General features: G+C 41.7%; 2 protein-coding genes across 7 annotated transcripts in view; both read left to right on the top strand.

Moving 5' to 3' along the window:
* LOC143372810 (uncharacterized) overlaps nucleotides 1–14,293 on the top strand; it is a 307,489-nt gene that overhangs the window by 206,249 nt on the left and 86,947 nt on the right. The window lies entirely within an intron of this gene.
* The window catches only part of Foxo (forkhead box, sub-group O), a 222,970-nt gene that overhangs the window by 135,857 nt on the left and 72,820 nt on the right, over nucleotides 1–14,293 (top strand). For 5 of the 6 annotated variants that reach the window (XM_076819184.1, XM_076819179.1, XM_076819220.1 and 2 more), the window contains 4 exons: nucleotides 9,689–9,813; nucleotides 9,909–10,103; nucleotides 12,110–12,225; nucleotides 12,650–12,882. In XM_076819184.1, coding sequence (XP_076675299.1) covers nucleotides 9,689–9,813; nucleotides 9,909–10,103; nucleotides 12,110–12,225; nucleotides 12,650–12,882 — 669 coding nt within the window. The remainder of the gene's footprint in view (nucleotides 1–9,688; nucleotides 9,814–9,908; nucleotides 10,104–12,109; nucleotides 12,226–12,649; nucleotides 12,883–14,293) is intronic. The other variant, XM_076819211.1, reaches the window with a different exon arrangement.

The following is a 14,293-nucleotide window of genomic DNA, read 5'->3' as shown; positions in this document are numbered from 1 at the left end:
CAGTTCGATCAATAATGTCTCGTTCAAAGCCGACACTAAAACGTACTGGATGATAGGGAAACAGCCGTTTGCAAAAAAGCTTAAAATGATGAAACGTTAGAGAGTTAAAGAGCTGTCGAACGCGAAAATTGACGCGATACGCTGAATATTTCAAGACTATTGAATAAAATGTGACACGATTCCAAAGACGAAGCGTGCACGCAACGAACTTCCGAAGCGCTAGATGCTTACACGAGGTATGATTTAAAAATGAATTCGATGACAGGTGAATCGATCGCGGCTGGAGTCTGCCGGTCGCTCGTGCCTTGGTTCACGTGCGAATGAAAAATTAACAGATTCGTGTCAGATTAGATCGACGACCGTCGTTTACTATTTAAATGGGCGCATACTTCGGTCGTTGTCATTGCGAATTCCCTCTGACGAATTGCACTGAAAGAGGAATGACAGTGCCACAGTCAATAATTAAGGCGAGCAATCTGCCTGCGCCAGCAGAGAGATATTAAGTAGTCGGTTTGTATACAAGTATAAGTAATAACAATAGGAACTCTGATTTGATTCATACAAGTTAGGGCCGTTCGCATCATTTTTCGTCCGTCAAGGTAGGGAAACCCCTTAAAAGAATCGCCAATTAAATCAACTTCCATATTCCCCTTTACCTCCTACTCCGCAGTAACTTCACAATGCACTCCCCAAAGACATACACGCCTTATTCGTTACAATTCTTAAGGAAAAACCCTCAAGTGCTCCCAATAAACCGCATCGAACATGAACAATTCCAAATCCTACAATTCTACACCCACGTAAGGGGGTACTCTAGTGTAACTGCCCTTTTTTCAACGCCATCTTCGGGAATTTATTTAACATAAACAATAAGTTTATATTGTCCGAGGTTTTGCCTGCATATTGAAGTATGTTTGAAGTAATACTCAGAATGTATGCTAGCTTTTTTATCGTACATATACATGGATACAGTCGGTGGCAGAAGCTTCTTCAAAAAATTCTAGAAATCTATAAAAATTATAGTCATCCAAAATGGAAAAACTAAGGTTTATTTTCTTTATTACGGTTGTCGCTGTGGTTGGAACCATGAACGAGTTTCTATCTAATAAAAATCAATTTTAGAACGAAAACAGTTAAATTTTTAGGAAAAACCTTTTTTTCAAAATACTGTCATTCTGCAAATTTTGATTGTTATGAGGCCACTATGGTTCCAACCATAGCAACAACTATTATAAAGAAAATAAATCTTAGTTTTTGCATTTTGGATGAGAATAACAGTCCCCGCACCGTCGTCCGTCGGAAAAGAAATTCTTTGAAGAAGCTTACGGCACCGACTATATCTGTGAGAAGGTCAAAAAAATTCTAAGTATTACTTCAAACATACCTTAACATGTAGGCAAAACGCCAGGCTGTATAAACATATAGTTTTTGTTAAATAAATTCGCAAAGATGATGTTGAAAAACGGGCAGTTATAGTGACCCTCTAGACAGTGATCGGAAAATTGTGTTCCGCGTTTTCTATTGGTCGACGCAATTGGGGTCCAAAACCGGAAGTAGAGGGAGCAAGGAACTGTAAAAAGGAAAGAGACAGGAATACTGATAGAAAGAGACAGAAACACTGACAGAAAAAGAGAGAAATACTGATTGAAAGAGATAGATGCACGATTAAGTTATGTTATCTCCGGTTTTGCTCCAAAATGGCTGCGGTTATTACTTCCTAGAGGATCACTAGGCAGTTACACTAGAGTACCCCTTCGACTCCCCACACCTACCAAACACAAGAACAGAAGAAAAAAAACAGCCGCAACAAAATCAAGCCAGCTCCACGCGGTTTTGAAGGAGGAGCAACCCCATAAATCAATCGTGATCCATAACGTTAATACCACTAGCCTCTTGTCACTAGAGAGGGGTGGTACGGGTGGCACACTTAATTCTGCGTCTACTTTCATGGCCCGCCATTAATCCACTCGGGATTACGCCCGCCGCGAGTACTTAAACGGACCGTGTTCGCACTTTCGTCCAAGGAACGACGGAGTTTCGTGGTCCCTTATCGCGTCGCCCTGCGGAAGATAGTGGACGCTCCACGGCAGGACGGCCAGGACAAGTATATGCCCCATAAATTGCGCGTTATACAGTCCATTCCGTAGCGAGATAACCACCTACCGCTCCGTGGCCCGCTCTCCTCGCCGCGTTCCGTTCGCCCGCGCGCCACGGTTCTTTCTGCGGACTTTATACGGTTTTTGACGAAAGTGCCGGGGGGGAGGGGGGGTTTATCGGGCGGTCACGAGCCCCGCGCGCGGCCAGGATCGACGAGAGCCACTCCGATAGAACTCCCCCCACGGATCGTTCCCGCTTCGGCAAAGTATCCCGATATGCAAGGGTGAACCCGTCCACCATGAAATTACGTCATTGACTTCGACTGGGTGTCAGCGGCTCGGCGTCGTCGGGAGAAGATCGCGCTTTCACGAGCCCAGATCGTCTTGGTCTTTTATCAGCCCCCCGAGTCCGCGGACCTCCTCGCGAAGCTCCCCCGCCGGACGTGCAACTGTCGGGCATCCCTGAAATTTCACCCGTTTTTCGTACGCCCGGATCCGCGCGTGCAGCTTTCAGCCGGCAAGGACACTCCGGAGCGATGCGCCTGGGGATTTCGCTGGAAGAGGTTGACTTTGAACACGCGACTCTGTAGGGGTCTGTTGGCATGTACACTCCCCTCCCTTCCCCCATAAATCATCGGATACTTAGTAAAGTAGGTAGGAGGGCGGTTTTATATAGGGTGACCTACATTGTGGTATAAAGTTGATGTATATTAATTGTTCACGTTGTAGGGAACGTGCGCTTCTAATTGAATGTTGCGAACCTTGTCAAAATGTTAGTTGGTAATTTTATTGTTTCTTCTTAGCAATGTATCCTTCTCGTTTGGATACGATCGCTTAAATATTAGTTTATTATTAATTCATTGTAATAATAAGGACCTTATTGCACCACTAATTACAAATAATTTTGTGCTGAATGGGCGATCATCCCTTCGGTTTAGCAATTTCTTTTCAACCTTCTTCTGAACGTTTCCATAATTCTTGGTTTAAGTCTGGGCATGTTTTTCTTATTATTCTTATTTTCCAACTCCTCTATTGGCGAAACGTCGGGTGACTATGACAAGACTTGTATTTCATTATTGTCCTTTAATTCTGTTAATTGGTTCCTACTAATTAATAAATACAACAGTGTATGATAATGAAGTCACTTCGAAAACCTGAATCCATGTAAGAATATTTAGTTTTCTTAAAATAAGCAAATTTAGGCGATGTGTTGCATCGTGTTTTTTTTCTCAATAATATTATGGAATGTTAGGGAATGATAAAATTGTAGGTGAATGGAATTTTGAGGAAGATTTGGAAGAATATCCTGGGACATGTTGTTTAGGATGACTGTGATCTTTTATATGATCTGACTGTTTGTTGAATGCATTCTCGAATGAAATGAACAGTGGATTCTTTTAAACTGCTTGTCGAAAGTGACGCGTCGAAGCGGACACTTGTCAGAGATTACAGAATTTCGAAACACAGAAGCGTTTACAGAAGTCGACGGAAATATATGCGAGCAGTCGACCGCGATTAGAAAATGCTTCCATCTTTGCCCATCCTCCGAGTGATTAATTATTATTCGAGGCTTAGATTTACTGTTCCTCGGGTGATCAATAATTAATCATTCCGAGTCGTGATTTTCTTCCGATTTGAATTCGTACATGATTGATGACTGGATCGAGCTTCTTGACCTTCCATCTAGTCTACCAAAGGACTTATGGTTTTATCTTTCAAGCCGTTGAATTCCGTGTCTCTTCGAATTGAATTTTACGACCTTTCGAAGCCTCCCTTGCTTGACGTTTCGATTTTTATCGGGTCAGTATCTATGAATGCGACACTTTAAGCTTCGACGCCATAAAGGATTAACGCCGTTTCAAGTGGATTCTGATTAAACGACTAATTAAATAAACATGCAGGAAAATGATGGCATACGTGAATCTGTTACATTATGAAAATCCACAGTTCTAGTTTGCAGCTGACCACATACCCGCAGGCTCGAAAGTTTAATATCGATCACTTTAATAAACTCTAAATGATCAGTTCCTTAATAAACTGTAACGGCAAGCTTCGATATTAGTTTCGATTCTGCGGTCTTTACGACCCGCTACGCGTTTTTACGTGTACATGTGTGTACGTAAGCCATCGTTTCTGTGTTTTACTAAAAGTAACGAAGTCTGCCGATCGTCATATCCCGGCTGGTTTTAACTACACTTCTCGTTCGTTGTACTGATCAAAGTGACAGTCCGCTTGGATTCCGCGTATCCTTTTATTTCTCTTGTTTGTTACTGCGTCCGTTTATCCAGGTCTCCATTTTTTTTTCATCCCCCTTTTCGGAGTCTTTTGACATCCAAACTTGTTAAATATTATTCGACGGAAAGGGTGGCGCTCAGATTGGAAACTCAGTGTTACATGTCGGTATAAAGTGCTGAGGGAGATTCGAAAACGTGATGTAACGTTCAAAAAGTGTTATGAAACCTGGACTTGCGTAATTTACGATATTATAACATATTAAGAATGCGTAGCAAGAAAAAGTACGCATCTTGCAGATTAAGGATGAACTTCGGTAACATTCAAAATAAGCGAAAATCTTTGAAAATTGGAGGAATGAATTTTTCTGCAATAGTAAAAGCCCTCGCAAATTTTTAGAAAAATTGATTCGGTAGTCTTTGAATTATTTAACTTTTAATTTAACCTGTATTCTTATGGGAAAACGCAATATTGAGAAATATAACTAAAAAATTAAGAGTAAAATATTAGGCCAAAGTTTTTGAAATTTTGTGTAGAGAAATATCAAGCACCGAACTATATTGCCACAAGAATTCCGGAAAATTGATTAATATCTTGGAAATTGATTAACTTTTGGCTAAGATTGTCACTGAAATTCATCCTTAAGACCGTCGCATAAGTTTGTACATTCCAGTAACATGCTCGCACAAAATTCTGATTGATTCAACGGCGAGTGTTTAAAATTTCGCAAACCTATATAGTTTCTGGAGCACTTTGGGCTTTTGAAATATACCGACAAATCTTTATAGTAACCCTTAAAGTACTTCTCGCATTGCAAACTTATCACTTAAATTGTACGATCGTTCCCTAATAAGTTCTTCAACGGACAAAGAATTAAAACTCTACGAAATTATCAATTTGTTGAGTTCCAAATTGAGTTTTTATCTGAATATTCACAAAAATTTGAATTACTCCACTATTTATTAAAAATTATAACACAGACTGTGAAATCACAATATGCCTCGGCGGCTCGAATGCTGCCCAGAGCATTATTATTCGACACAGAATACACCGTCGAATAAAGATAAACTTGCAGTTACAGTTAAAGCTAAAAAATTTACTCGACGCCGAAGTTGAAGCTCACAACGAATAAAAAAAATTAACTTCGTTCGTCGAATAAATTCTCATCGAATAAAAAAGTCAACTTTATTCGTCGAATAATTTGAAGTTAAATTAACTTTCAATTTTATCCTTATTTAAATAATTGTTTATTTAGTTAATGCCCAACTCTGTTATGCCCGCAATAAATTCAACAGAACACCACAGAACACATCTGAAGATTCTAAAATGCTAGTAACGCGTTTGTAACGGACTTGTCAACAAAGCGATTGAAGAAAAGCGAAAGGTTTGTTACAAGCCCGAGAGCGCCACCTTCTCTTTTCGTTCTTCCTTCTTGCCGCGCCCCATCGGGACGCGAACGACCGGGGAAGTCGATTTAAAAATCAGAATAGCGGCGCCAAAAATGTCTTCATCTTGGTAGTGTACCGTCGATAAAGGCGGGGAAATGACAGGGCTGTAAAGTCCTACTGTATAGCCAGCGACTGAATGACTCGAATAGCTGGATCGCCATCGCGAACCCTGCGTGTCTGTCACGGAGGAAAAGGCAAAAGGGAATCGGCGATGCGAGTCGATCGTAAAAGCATCCTCGTCAATACTCGCGACAGCGTCTTGCCGATAAATACTTCAGCCTCCCCCGTGACGGCTGGTAGTTCAATGTACACCGTGGAAAATGGCGGGACGATCGGTCAAGTTTTAAGAACAGTGGCCGCAGTAAACGCGAGGGAGAAAATGGCACGTTAAAAGTAACGAGCTGCACTCCTTGCAGATACATTCACCGTGAATATGCTTAAATCTCAGCTCACAGGCTGTCGGTACACCATGAGATGGGTACATCTGCCGTATTAATTCAAAAGGGCGCATCTGGTCGAAAGGTGATTCTGATAAGGGAAGATACCCGATTGGGAAATTCAAAAAATTGTGAAACTTTGGGAACACGTAGAAGATGTGTTGGTATGTATTGCGCTTTTTTTACTGCCGAAATTCACTCGCAGGGGGTGAAATTGGCCCTTGAAAATCCGGCTATTTTCCGATTTTGTGTTATAACTCGCGTATTGTTTTTACCAGATGATAGTCCTAATTAACAGGAATAACTTTTGCCTGAAAACTTTTTTTCTATCCCTTACAGTTCGCGAGTTATAACGCTAAATCTGAAAATAACCGGATTATCGGGGGTCAATTTCACCCCCTTAGAGTAAATTTAGGCAACAAAAAAAAAGTGGATTATGTATATATATAAACCAAAAGTTTCATAATTTTTTTAATTTCCGAGTGAGAGATGTTCCCTTGCGAGATAAATAACTTTTAGTATTTTGTGTTATGCTATCGGTATTTTATATGAATCGGGTCAGGTTAAATATTAAATCTGGATAAAAAGGTATCTAAATATTTGTAACAAACCCATGAAATATTTCATAAACTTCAAAGGAGACTTTGGTAGATACCTACTCCCAAAATCGGGCATCGATTTCACATACGTCCGAAATATAAACTGTCATGTCTTCAGTTTCAACGTGGATACGGCTTTCTTATTTAATATACCTGGCAACAATAACTCCATTTTAGCGAAACGATCGATCTTGATTTTCCTGGGTTTGATTTGTGGCTGGTGATATTGATTCTCGAAGTTTGAAAGGTTTATTTGGAGAAGCATGTCGGTTTTGATGTAGAATTTGTACGATAGCAAATGTCGCGTGGCTGGGATCATTTTGCTGATTTTATTTTACTGATCCTACTAATATATTCATGATCTACGGCGTTTCTTGCTAAGTCGTGAACTGATGGGAATAAATCATAAATTCGCTTCTTTTTACACCATTGAGTAAGGTGAAAAAGTGTATGCACTATAAACTGTGGTAAAAGTGAGAATATAATTCATTTATAACTAAATGTAATTCAATTATTGATTCACAATTAGGGTGGAACCAAATATAGGGGCAAAGTTTTTTTTTTATTATTCATGATTTCTAATAGTGGGCAAAAGTTGCCTTTTATAATGTTATTTAAGCTGTGACAGTTTATTCTTGATCAACAAATTTTTTGAGGTGCCGCAAGCCAGTCAAAAGTCACACAATCAGTAAATATGAATTTTTCAATGTCTTGCGGCACCTAAAAAAATTTGTTCATCAAGATCAAACTGTCACAGCTTAAATAACATTATAAAAATCAACTTTTGCCCACTATTAGAAGTCATGAATAATAAAAAAATATTTTGCCCCTATATTTCGTTCCACCCAATTCACAATTTTATTCATGCACCCCTCAAAATAATCTTCTACATCAAACTCTAACCTTCTGACCTAAAATTCTTATCATCTTGAGGAAACCATATTAATAATACCTAACACGTGCAGTTCGATATTTAGAATGGGTTGAAATGGCCCTTGTGTCCGCCACCCGAGGGTTAAAGGTGCAGCAAATACTCAATTATTACTAAGTAAACACTGTCACACAGAAACGTTGACATACATGTCAGAATTACGATTCAGGTCGCTATTAGCGACGTTTCGAATCCACTCGAGACGCGTTGGAACTCCGCTTGGGAGCGAGGAAAGAACTCATCTCGGGCGGCATAGTAAAATCTGCCACTTTGCGCGAGGAGCGATAGTAATGGAAGCGGATCTTTGTAATTTTGGAAAGTTCCCCAGGGGCACGTACGCTCGTTGGATATGCCATCCGGAGCCGCGCGGACGGCGCGGAGCATCAATTTTGGAAAAAAGTAATTTTTATTTGCCGCGGTATCGCGCGCTCTTTACTTAAAAGCGCCCCCACACCCGCGCGTACGCGCGGCTATAGTGCTATGGGACGAAGACGAAAGGAAATTGTTATCGCTTCTCGACGGGTACTTTCATATTAGGGTAGAAGCTTTCCGAAATTTTTGGGAGGAAGGACCAAGCGCCCGTAGCCGATTCAATTTGCCTAATGAACAAGCCAGCGGGAACGTCTCTGTGTAAAGGGGCACGATAAAACGCGGCCCTCATGACTCACTCTTCGAATCGATTTTGTACATGGTATAAAACGACTCTGACAATGCAATCGCCCCGTGTAGATTTCAGGCGCTCGAGTTACGCGCGAATGTAAGATTGTAAAAGAAACTGGAATCGTAATGTCGATATTGGCGAGGCGACGCAAAATGGGGAGAGGGGCCAGGCGTACTTGTGTCGGGGGACATAAATGTAAGAAAAATTGAAATGATGAAGTTGCAGGAATAGTTGTATAGAAATAGAATACACGGAGTAATAATTAATTTTAGCTGGGTATCTACGTCAAGTTGGCTTCTGTTATTGGCATATCGAATTGATACTGAGCCGCTGGCGTTGAATTCAAGGTGAAACGTTTGTATTTATTCACTTTAGAAAATCATGAACCTTTTAAATCCGGGAATATATATATATATATATATACGTTCTATATGTTTTGATTGAATCCGAGCGACGCATATATACCTACAGTCTGTTTACTTTGTTTGAATCGGGGATAAAAAATGAACTTTTGTTTTTAAATTCCTCGGACTGTAAGAGTTAATTAATTTCACTAAGGAAAGTGCAAATAGTTGTCGCCTTTTCACAAGGCTATAGCGAAAATGAAATAAGTCTCTGGAATCTAGTTAGTAACTGGTCTCTGAATAGTACAGTATTTATTCGCTAACAGCTCGCGGCTCGGGGCCGGCGGTAAGCATTTAATGTAGAGAGGGTACTACAAATCCAAGCGATCGTTTCTCGCTTCTTTCTTGCCGAAGGCGAGAGCGAGATGGAACGAGAGTGAGTCTAAACACTCCTGCCTGTCGCGCACGCAAAGGACGGAGTATTAGGTGTCCGAAAGACGGAGCGAGACAAAGTATCAAAGCGTCGTCTGCCCCGTACCGTTCCTCGCTCGCGTTTAGTCCCTCTGACTCGCCCTCGCCTTCGCGGGACAGGAGTGAGCCAGATCTGGGGGGGATAGCGCCGAGCTCTTAACGTGCAGGCCAAGTCGAGCTCTCAACGAATGAATACTGTATATTTATTCTAAAAGTGGAGAATCTTCGGTGTTAAATTCACAAAAGAAAGTATTCTGCTTAGGCATTGAATTTACTGTCCTACTACCCCACAATTATTCATTCTCCGTAATTGCAACCCCGCCTTTCGCCTCGCGAGCGGGGTGCATCTGAAAACCATAAAAATGACCAAACACTTGACGAGTACCTCAGCCCAGACACGAGCACACGACCAGCCTGCTCCGCAGTTATTCCGAGCTGAAGCTAACCAACATCCCCCTTCTGTTCACAGAACTCCATAAGGCACAACCTGTCGTTGCACAGTAGATTCATGCGGGTGCAGAACGAAGGTACCGGGAAGAGCTCCTGGTGGATGATCAATCGCGACGCGAAGCCCGGCAAATCGTCGCGTAGACGGTAAGTACGCAGGTACGTAGTGTGTACGCAGTGAGAGACTCGCTTATGCACCGGTGGTGTGCACGCTGGCCACGAATTTTGTCGTTTTCACACAGGGCAATAACCATGGAGCCAGGCAAATACGACAAACGACGCGGCCGTGTCAAGAAGAAGATCGAGTCGCTAAGGAACGGCGGGATACAGGCTGACGCGGCACCCAGCCCGAGTAACAGCGTCAACGAGGGGCTCGACCTCTTCCCCGACAGCCCCCTCCAACCTGGAAGTGGTTTCCAGCTTTCCCCTGACTTCCGGTATGTCTCTGCTTCGGCGTGCTGCCTGCTGATCGAATCGAGTTTCTAGTTATCCTCGTTGTAGCTGCTCGCGATCGGACGCTGTATGTTTTAATTCTGTGTCTGCTTCGTTCTCAACTACTCGGTTGGGAATTTAATCCTCGACCGGCCAGGCGCGTCTGGTTTGGTACCTGTTCTGGATAGATCACGGGGGGGTATTGGTTCTTTGAAACGATGGCTGGGGAGCAATATGATGGAATGTAGGGTGTTCATATGTTGCAACCTCCGCGTTAGTCTATTGACTGTATTGGACAGTGGGATAAAGAGAGTGGAGGACATATGGTTTTCAGAATAATCAGGAACAACCATTTTTTAGGTTAATGTTCTTTTTCCGTGCTCTCTTCCTCCTTCCCTCCGTCTCTCCCTCTCTCCCTCCCTCTGTTATTGTAGACAGAGGGCAGTCGAGATTGTGGTACACATGGGGAAGTGTAAGAATTAGCTGAGAATGAACTGATAAGAGAGTTAGGCAATCCGGAAATGCAGAAAATTCTACAGCTTTGTGTGGAAGTAGACTAATTCATCCGTAACACTTAGCTATTTTCTTTTGGTGCCATAGTGCGGTTTTAGGGGATGAAATCACCCCTCGTGCAAAAATGCAGAATTTTCTTCTTTGTGGAATATCTCGAGAACGGTGAGAGATATCGGAAAGAAGTTTAAACAAAAGTTGCATCTTTTTTTATATCTACAAATCTGCGTTACAATAATTCTGGAATTAAGGATCGTTTGGTGGGGTAACTTGAAAAGTATGGATATCTCGATAATTATTTTTACGCAGTTTTGTGGTATAAAAAAGTTGCAATTTTTGTTTAAACTTCTTTTCGATATCTCTCGTCGTTCTCGACATATTCCACGAAATAGGAAATTCTTTAAGAGATGATTATCTTTAAGAGATGATTTCACCCCCTAAAACCGCACTATGGCACCAACAGAAAAGGTTTGTGTTACAGATGAACTACTCTGTGTACCCACAAAGTTGCATAATTTTTTGAATTTCCGGGTTGCTAACCTTCCTTGTGGGTACTGAATCAAACGTAATTACACTCAAGAATATCAGAAAGGAGGAATAGACGACTGCCGTTATGGATGTTATTCCTAGCCGAGTGGTTAACTGTATAACTAAATGCGCCATAACATTCGTGCAAACTTTATAAGAGATTTTCTAGGATTCCATTCTATTTTGCTGCTTGCCAATTGGGAGATTTTGTTTTTCATCTTGTGTAGAATTTGTCTAAATAATTTTTTTTTTTTCATTTATACCCAGTTTGGCACGCGATTTTATTAGAAGCTGTACATCCACTGTAATAAACTGTTAAACACGTTTTATAATGATTAAGTGAGAAAAATATTTAATACACTATTTAAACATGTGTCCTTTTCGAATATAATGTATGGCTACTTCGCTCATATGTCGATACTTACACCAATTTCTTGTGTAACGTCAGAATTGACTTAAATCGAACTGAAGGACTCGTGCCATTTGCTTCTTCAGCGTCTGAGTTGCATCGAAATGGTGTGCCAAATGGAACACGTTCATTAACACCTGCATGGGTTAAAATTATTACTCTGGTCGCATAGAAACTAATTTAATTGGATCATTAGCAGAGTTTCAACTTGTATACTGTAATTCCAGTGTTGAAGTCTTAACGCAACAAGCTCAACAGAATATACTGCCGACTTCGATTAAATCTGCATTCGTTAAGAGCATTGCACATTGCTCGCGATTAATTTATCGCGTTATAAAATTCACGTAACTTTTTAACAGCAAAAGGTACTAAAGACCCACGGACGCTTTCATAGTAATCGCATACATGATGCACTGCTCTTGCTTGCGTCTAACGAACAGTTTCGCAGGAACGCACTCTACCACATAAGATATTACTACAGCTCCTAGCCTCTTAATTAGTTCGTACTTTAATGCGCACTTGAAATACATTTGAAATATCTTCTTGTTTTTTTTTTTATTCGAGTCCCCGAGCTTCGAGCAATGCCTCATCCTGTGGTCGATTAAGTCCAATCCCGGCAATCCCTGGGAAACCGGAATGGACACCAACCTACACGCCCTCTTATAACCCAGAACAATTAGGTACGCACTATGATTTTAATATTTCTTTCTATCTGAGCAAGGTTCACCGACTATCGCCATAATATTCTTCCATTTTGTCTACATCGCTCTTCTCTACTGCACGGCATCGGCATCTTGATACGCGCGTAGCACGACCAAGACTTCGAACGACGGAGCCGCGAAACGAAACGTCGCCGAACGTCACCAATTTCTCAGTCACTATAAAACCCGAAGAGTAGCTTCCCTCAGCCAGCGCTCCGTCTTTCGACAGTTCCAATCGAGAACCGGTAGAGGACGTTGTTCCGTAGCCAGGGAACTGCGGCGTCCGCTACAGAGCAAGGTCCTCGAAACGCTGCCCAGCATGAAACAGGCATGACGAGGAGTGAGCCAGGGCGACGATTAACATACGATTCTTCTTTTTCTTTTTGTCCGACGAATGGAAAAGTAGCCGGTAGCCTCGCGGAAACGATGAAACTGGAATCCTATCAAATGTATCAGACGTCACCCCCGAGCCATCAGCAACAGACCGGCCCGCCACCTTCTTATTACGAGACCCAATATCAGAGGAGCAATAGCCTTTCCACGGGATCGTCGTCCTTTGCTTTGCAGCCGACGCCTCAATCTGCGAATCAGCAAAGATGCCCGATTCACGGGCTGCAGCCGTGCGGCTGTCAAATGGTGAGTGGACAAAGGGGCGAGCCGCGTGCAGCGTTCCGCCACTGAAAGGGAACAAAGCGCACGGCGACTTTTACCTGGACAAGGCCTTCTGAAAGGGTAGAGGGTTAGATTATCCCAGTTTAAGGGTTTTTCGCCGATTGTTTCGCGAGCCCCGCGGCTCACAAAAGGGGGACGGACAGTGGCGGTCAAAAGGAAGTTTAAACTGAACGATAAGGGGAATAAGGTAGTTCTATTAGAAAGGATTGTGTCTTCAAATTTATACTATAGATTGGAGGGTATTAAGCTTGTTACACGGTGTAAAAAGATGTGTTTAAACCTTCTTTTGATGGCCGCTGTGGATTTCCTTGTTCTCGAGATTCTTTGTTTGGTGTTTTCAGGGTTCATGAACGTTCCGAGGATGTTTTTTTAAATGTTTGGGCGGGAGATTAGTAAAGTTATTCCCAGTGATAGGTATTGCTACTTCAGACGAGCCGTTTGACTCTATTGTAGCGACTATTTTATGCGCAGAGGCAGCTGGAATACGATTGGGCGTCGTGTTTCGTTTAATACGAGTGTCTTTCTCTGGTTTGAGAAACGCTAGTAGTGAATGGTTGATTCAGAACGGCAGAGCGTACAGTTGCATAATAGCTGGATTATTTGTTATTGTAACTCGCAAGCTAGTAGAATTGCTTTAAGTGGAAAAAAGTGTTACGAGTAATTTGAACATGATAACCAGCTGGTATAATTACGCTCCTGTGATTGTTGTTCGAAAGAAATGAATGTAACTGGAAATTATTCCTAATTCCAAAAGTAGGTGATTCATCTGCGGAACGGTTGTCGAGTTCATTCCAGCGCATTTATTTTTGTACTTTAACCTGACAGCTATTCGATGCAACTATGATTTTTTTAATAATAAATTTTGTATTTATTAACTAGGGAATGCCACAGATACTCTACATATTGTCTACGCCCACACAGATTGATATGAATTAATGTAAATGACCCCTATTACCGGGCGTTTGCGAATATAAATACTTAACTTATCCCTCTGCCTGTGTACATATATCCATTTTTAATGAAAAGGCTAAAGGAACTAGTCGATAAAGAGAATATGGCTGTTAGTGGGGAGAGTTATCTTATTTCATAAAAATTAATCACTTGTCACTCTTTCTACATATTCTACCAATGCCCTCCGCGTTCTTCGACACACGCCATGCTGCGTAGAAACTCGAGTGTGGTGCACCTTCAAGTGTTCTCAGGGTCTTTGACAACCAGACACTTCTGTGGCTCGTGACTGATATTTCACATAAATTCGCTGTTAAAAAATATAGGTTTAGGAAGGACAGAAGAAGGTAGAAGCGTTGTGGATATACAGTCACTCACAAATTTGTTCAGGAAAGACTGCCACGTTCAACCACATTATGTATCATTT

This window comes from Andrena cerasifolii, chromosome 1, assembly GCF_050908995.1.
Source record: "Andrena cerasifolii isolate SP2316 chromosome 1, iyAndCera1_principal, whole genome shotgun sequence".
NCBI classification, from domain to species: domain Eukaryota; kingdom Metazoa; phylum Arthropoda; class Insecta; order Hymenoptera; family Andrenidae; genus Andrena; species Andrena cerasifolii.
This window is presented reverse-complemented; position numbering and strand designations above follow the sequence as displayed.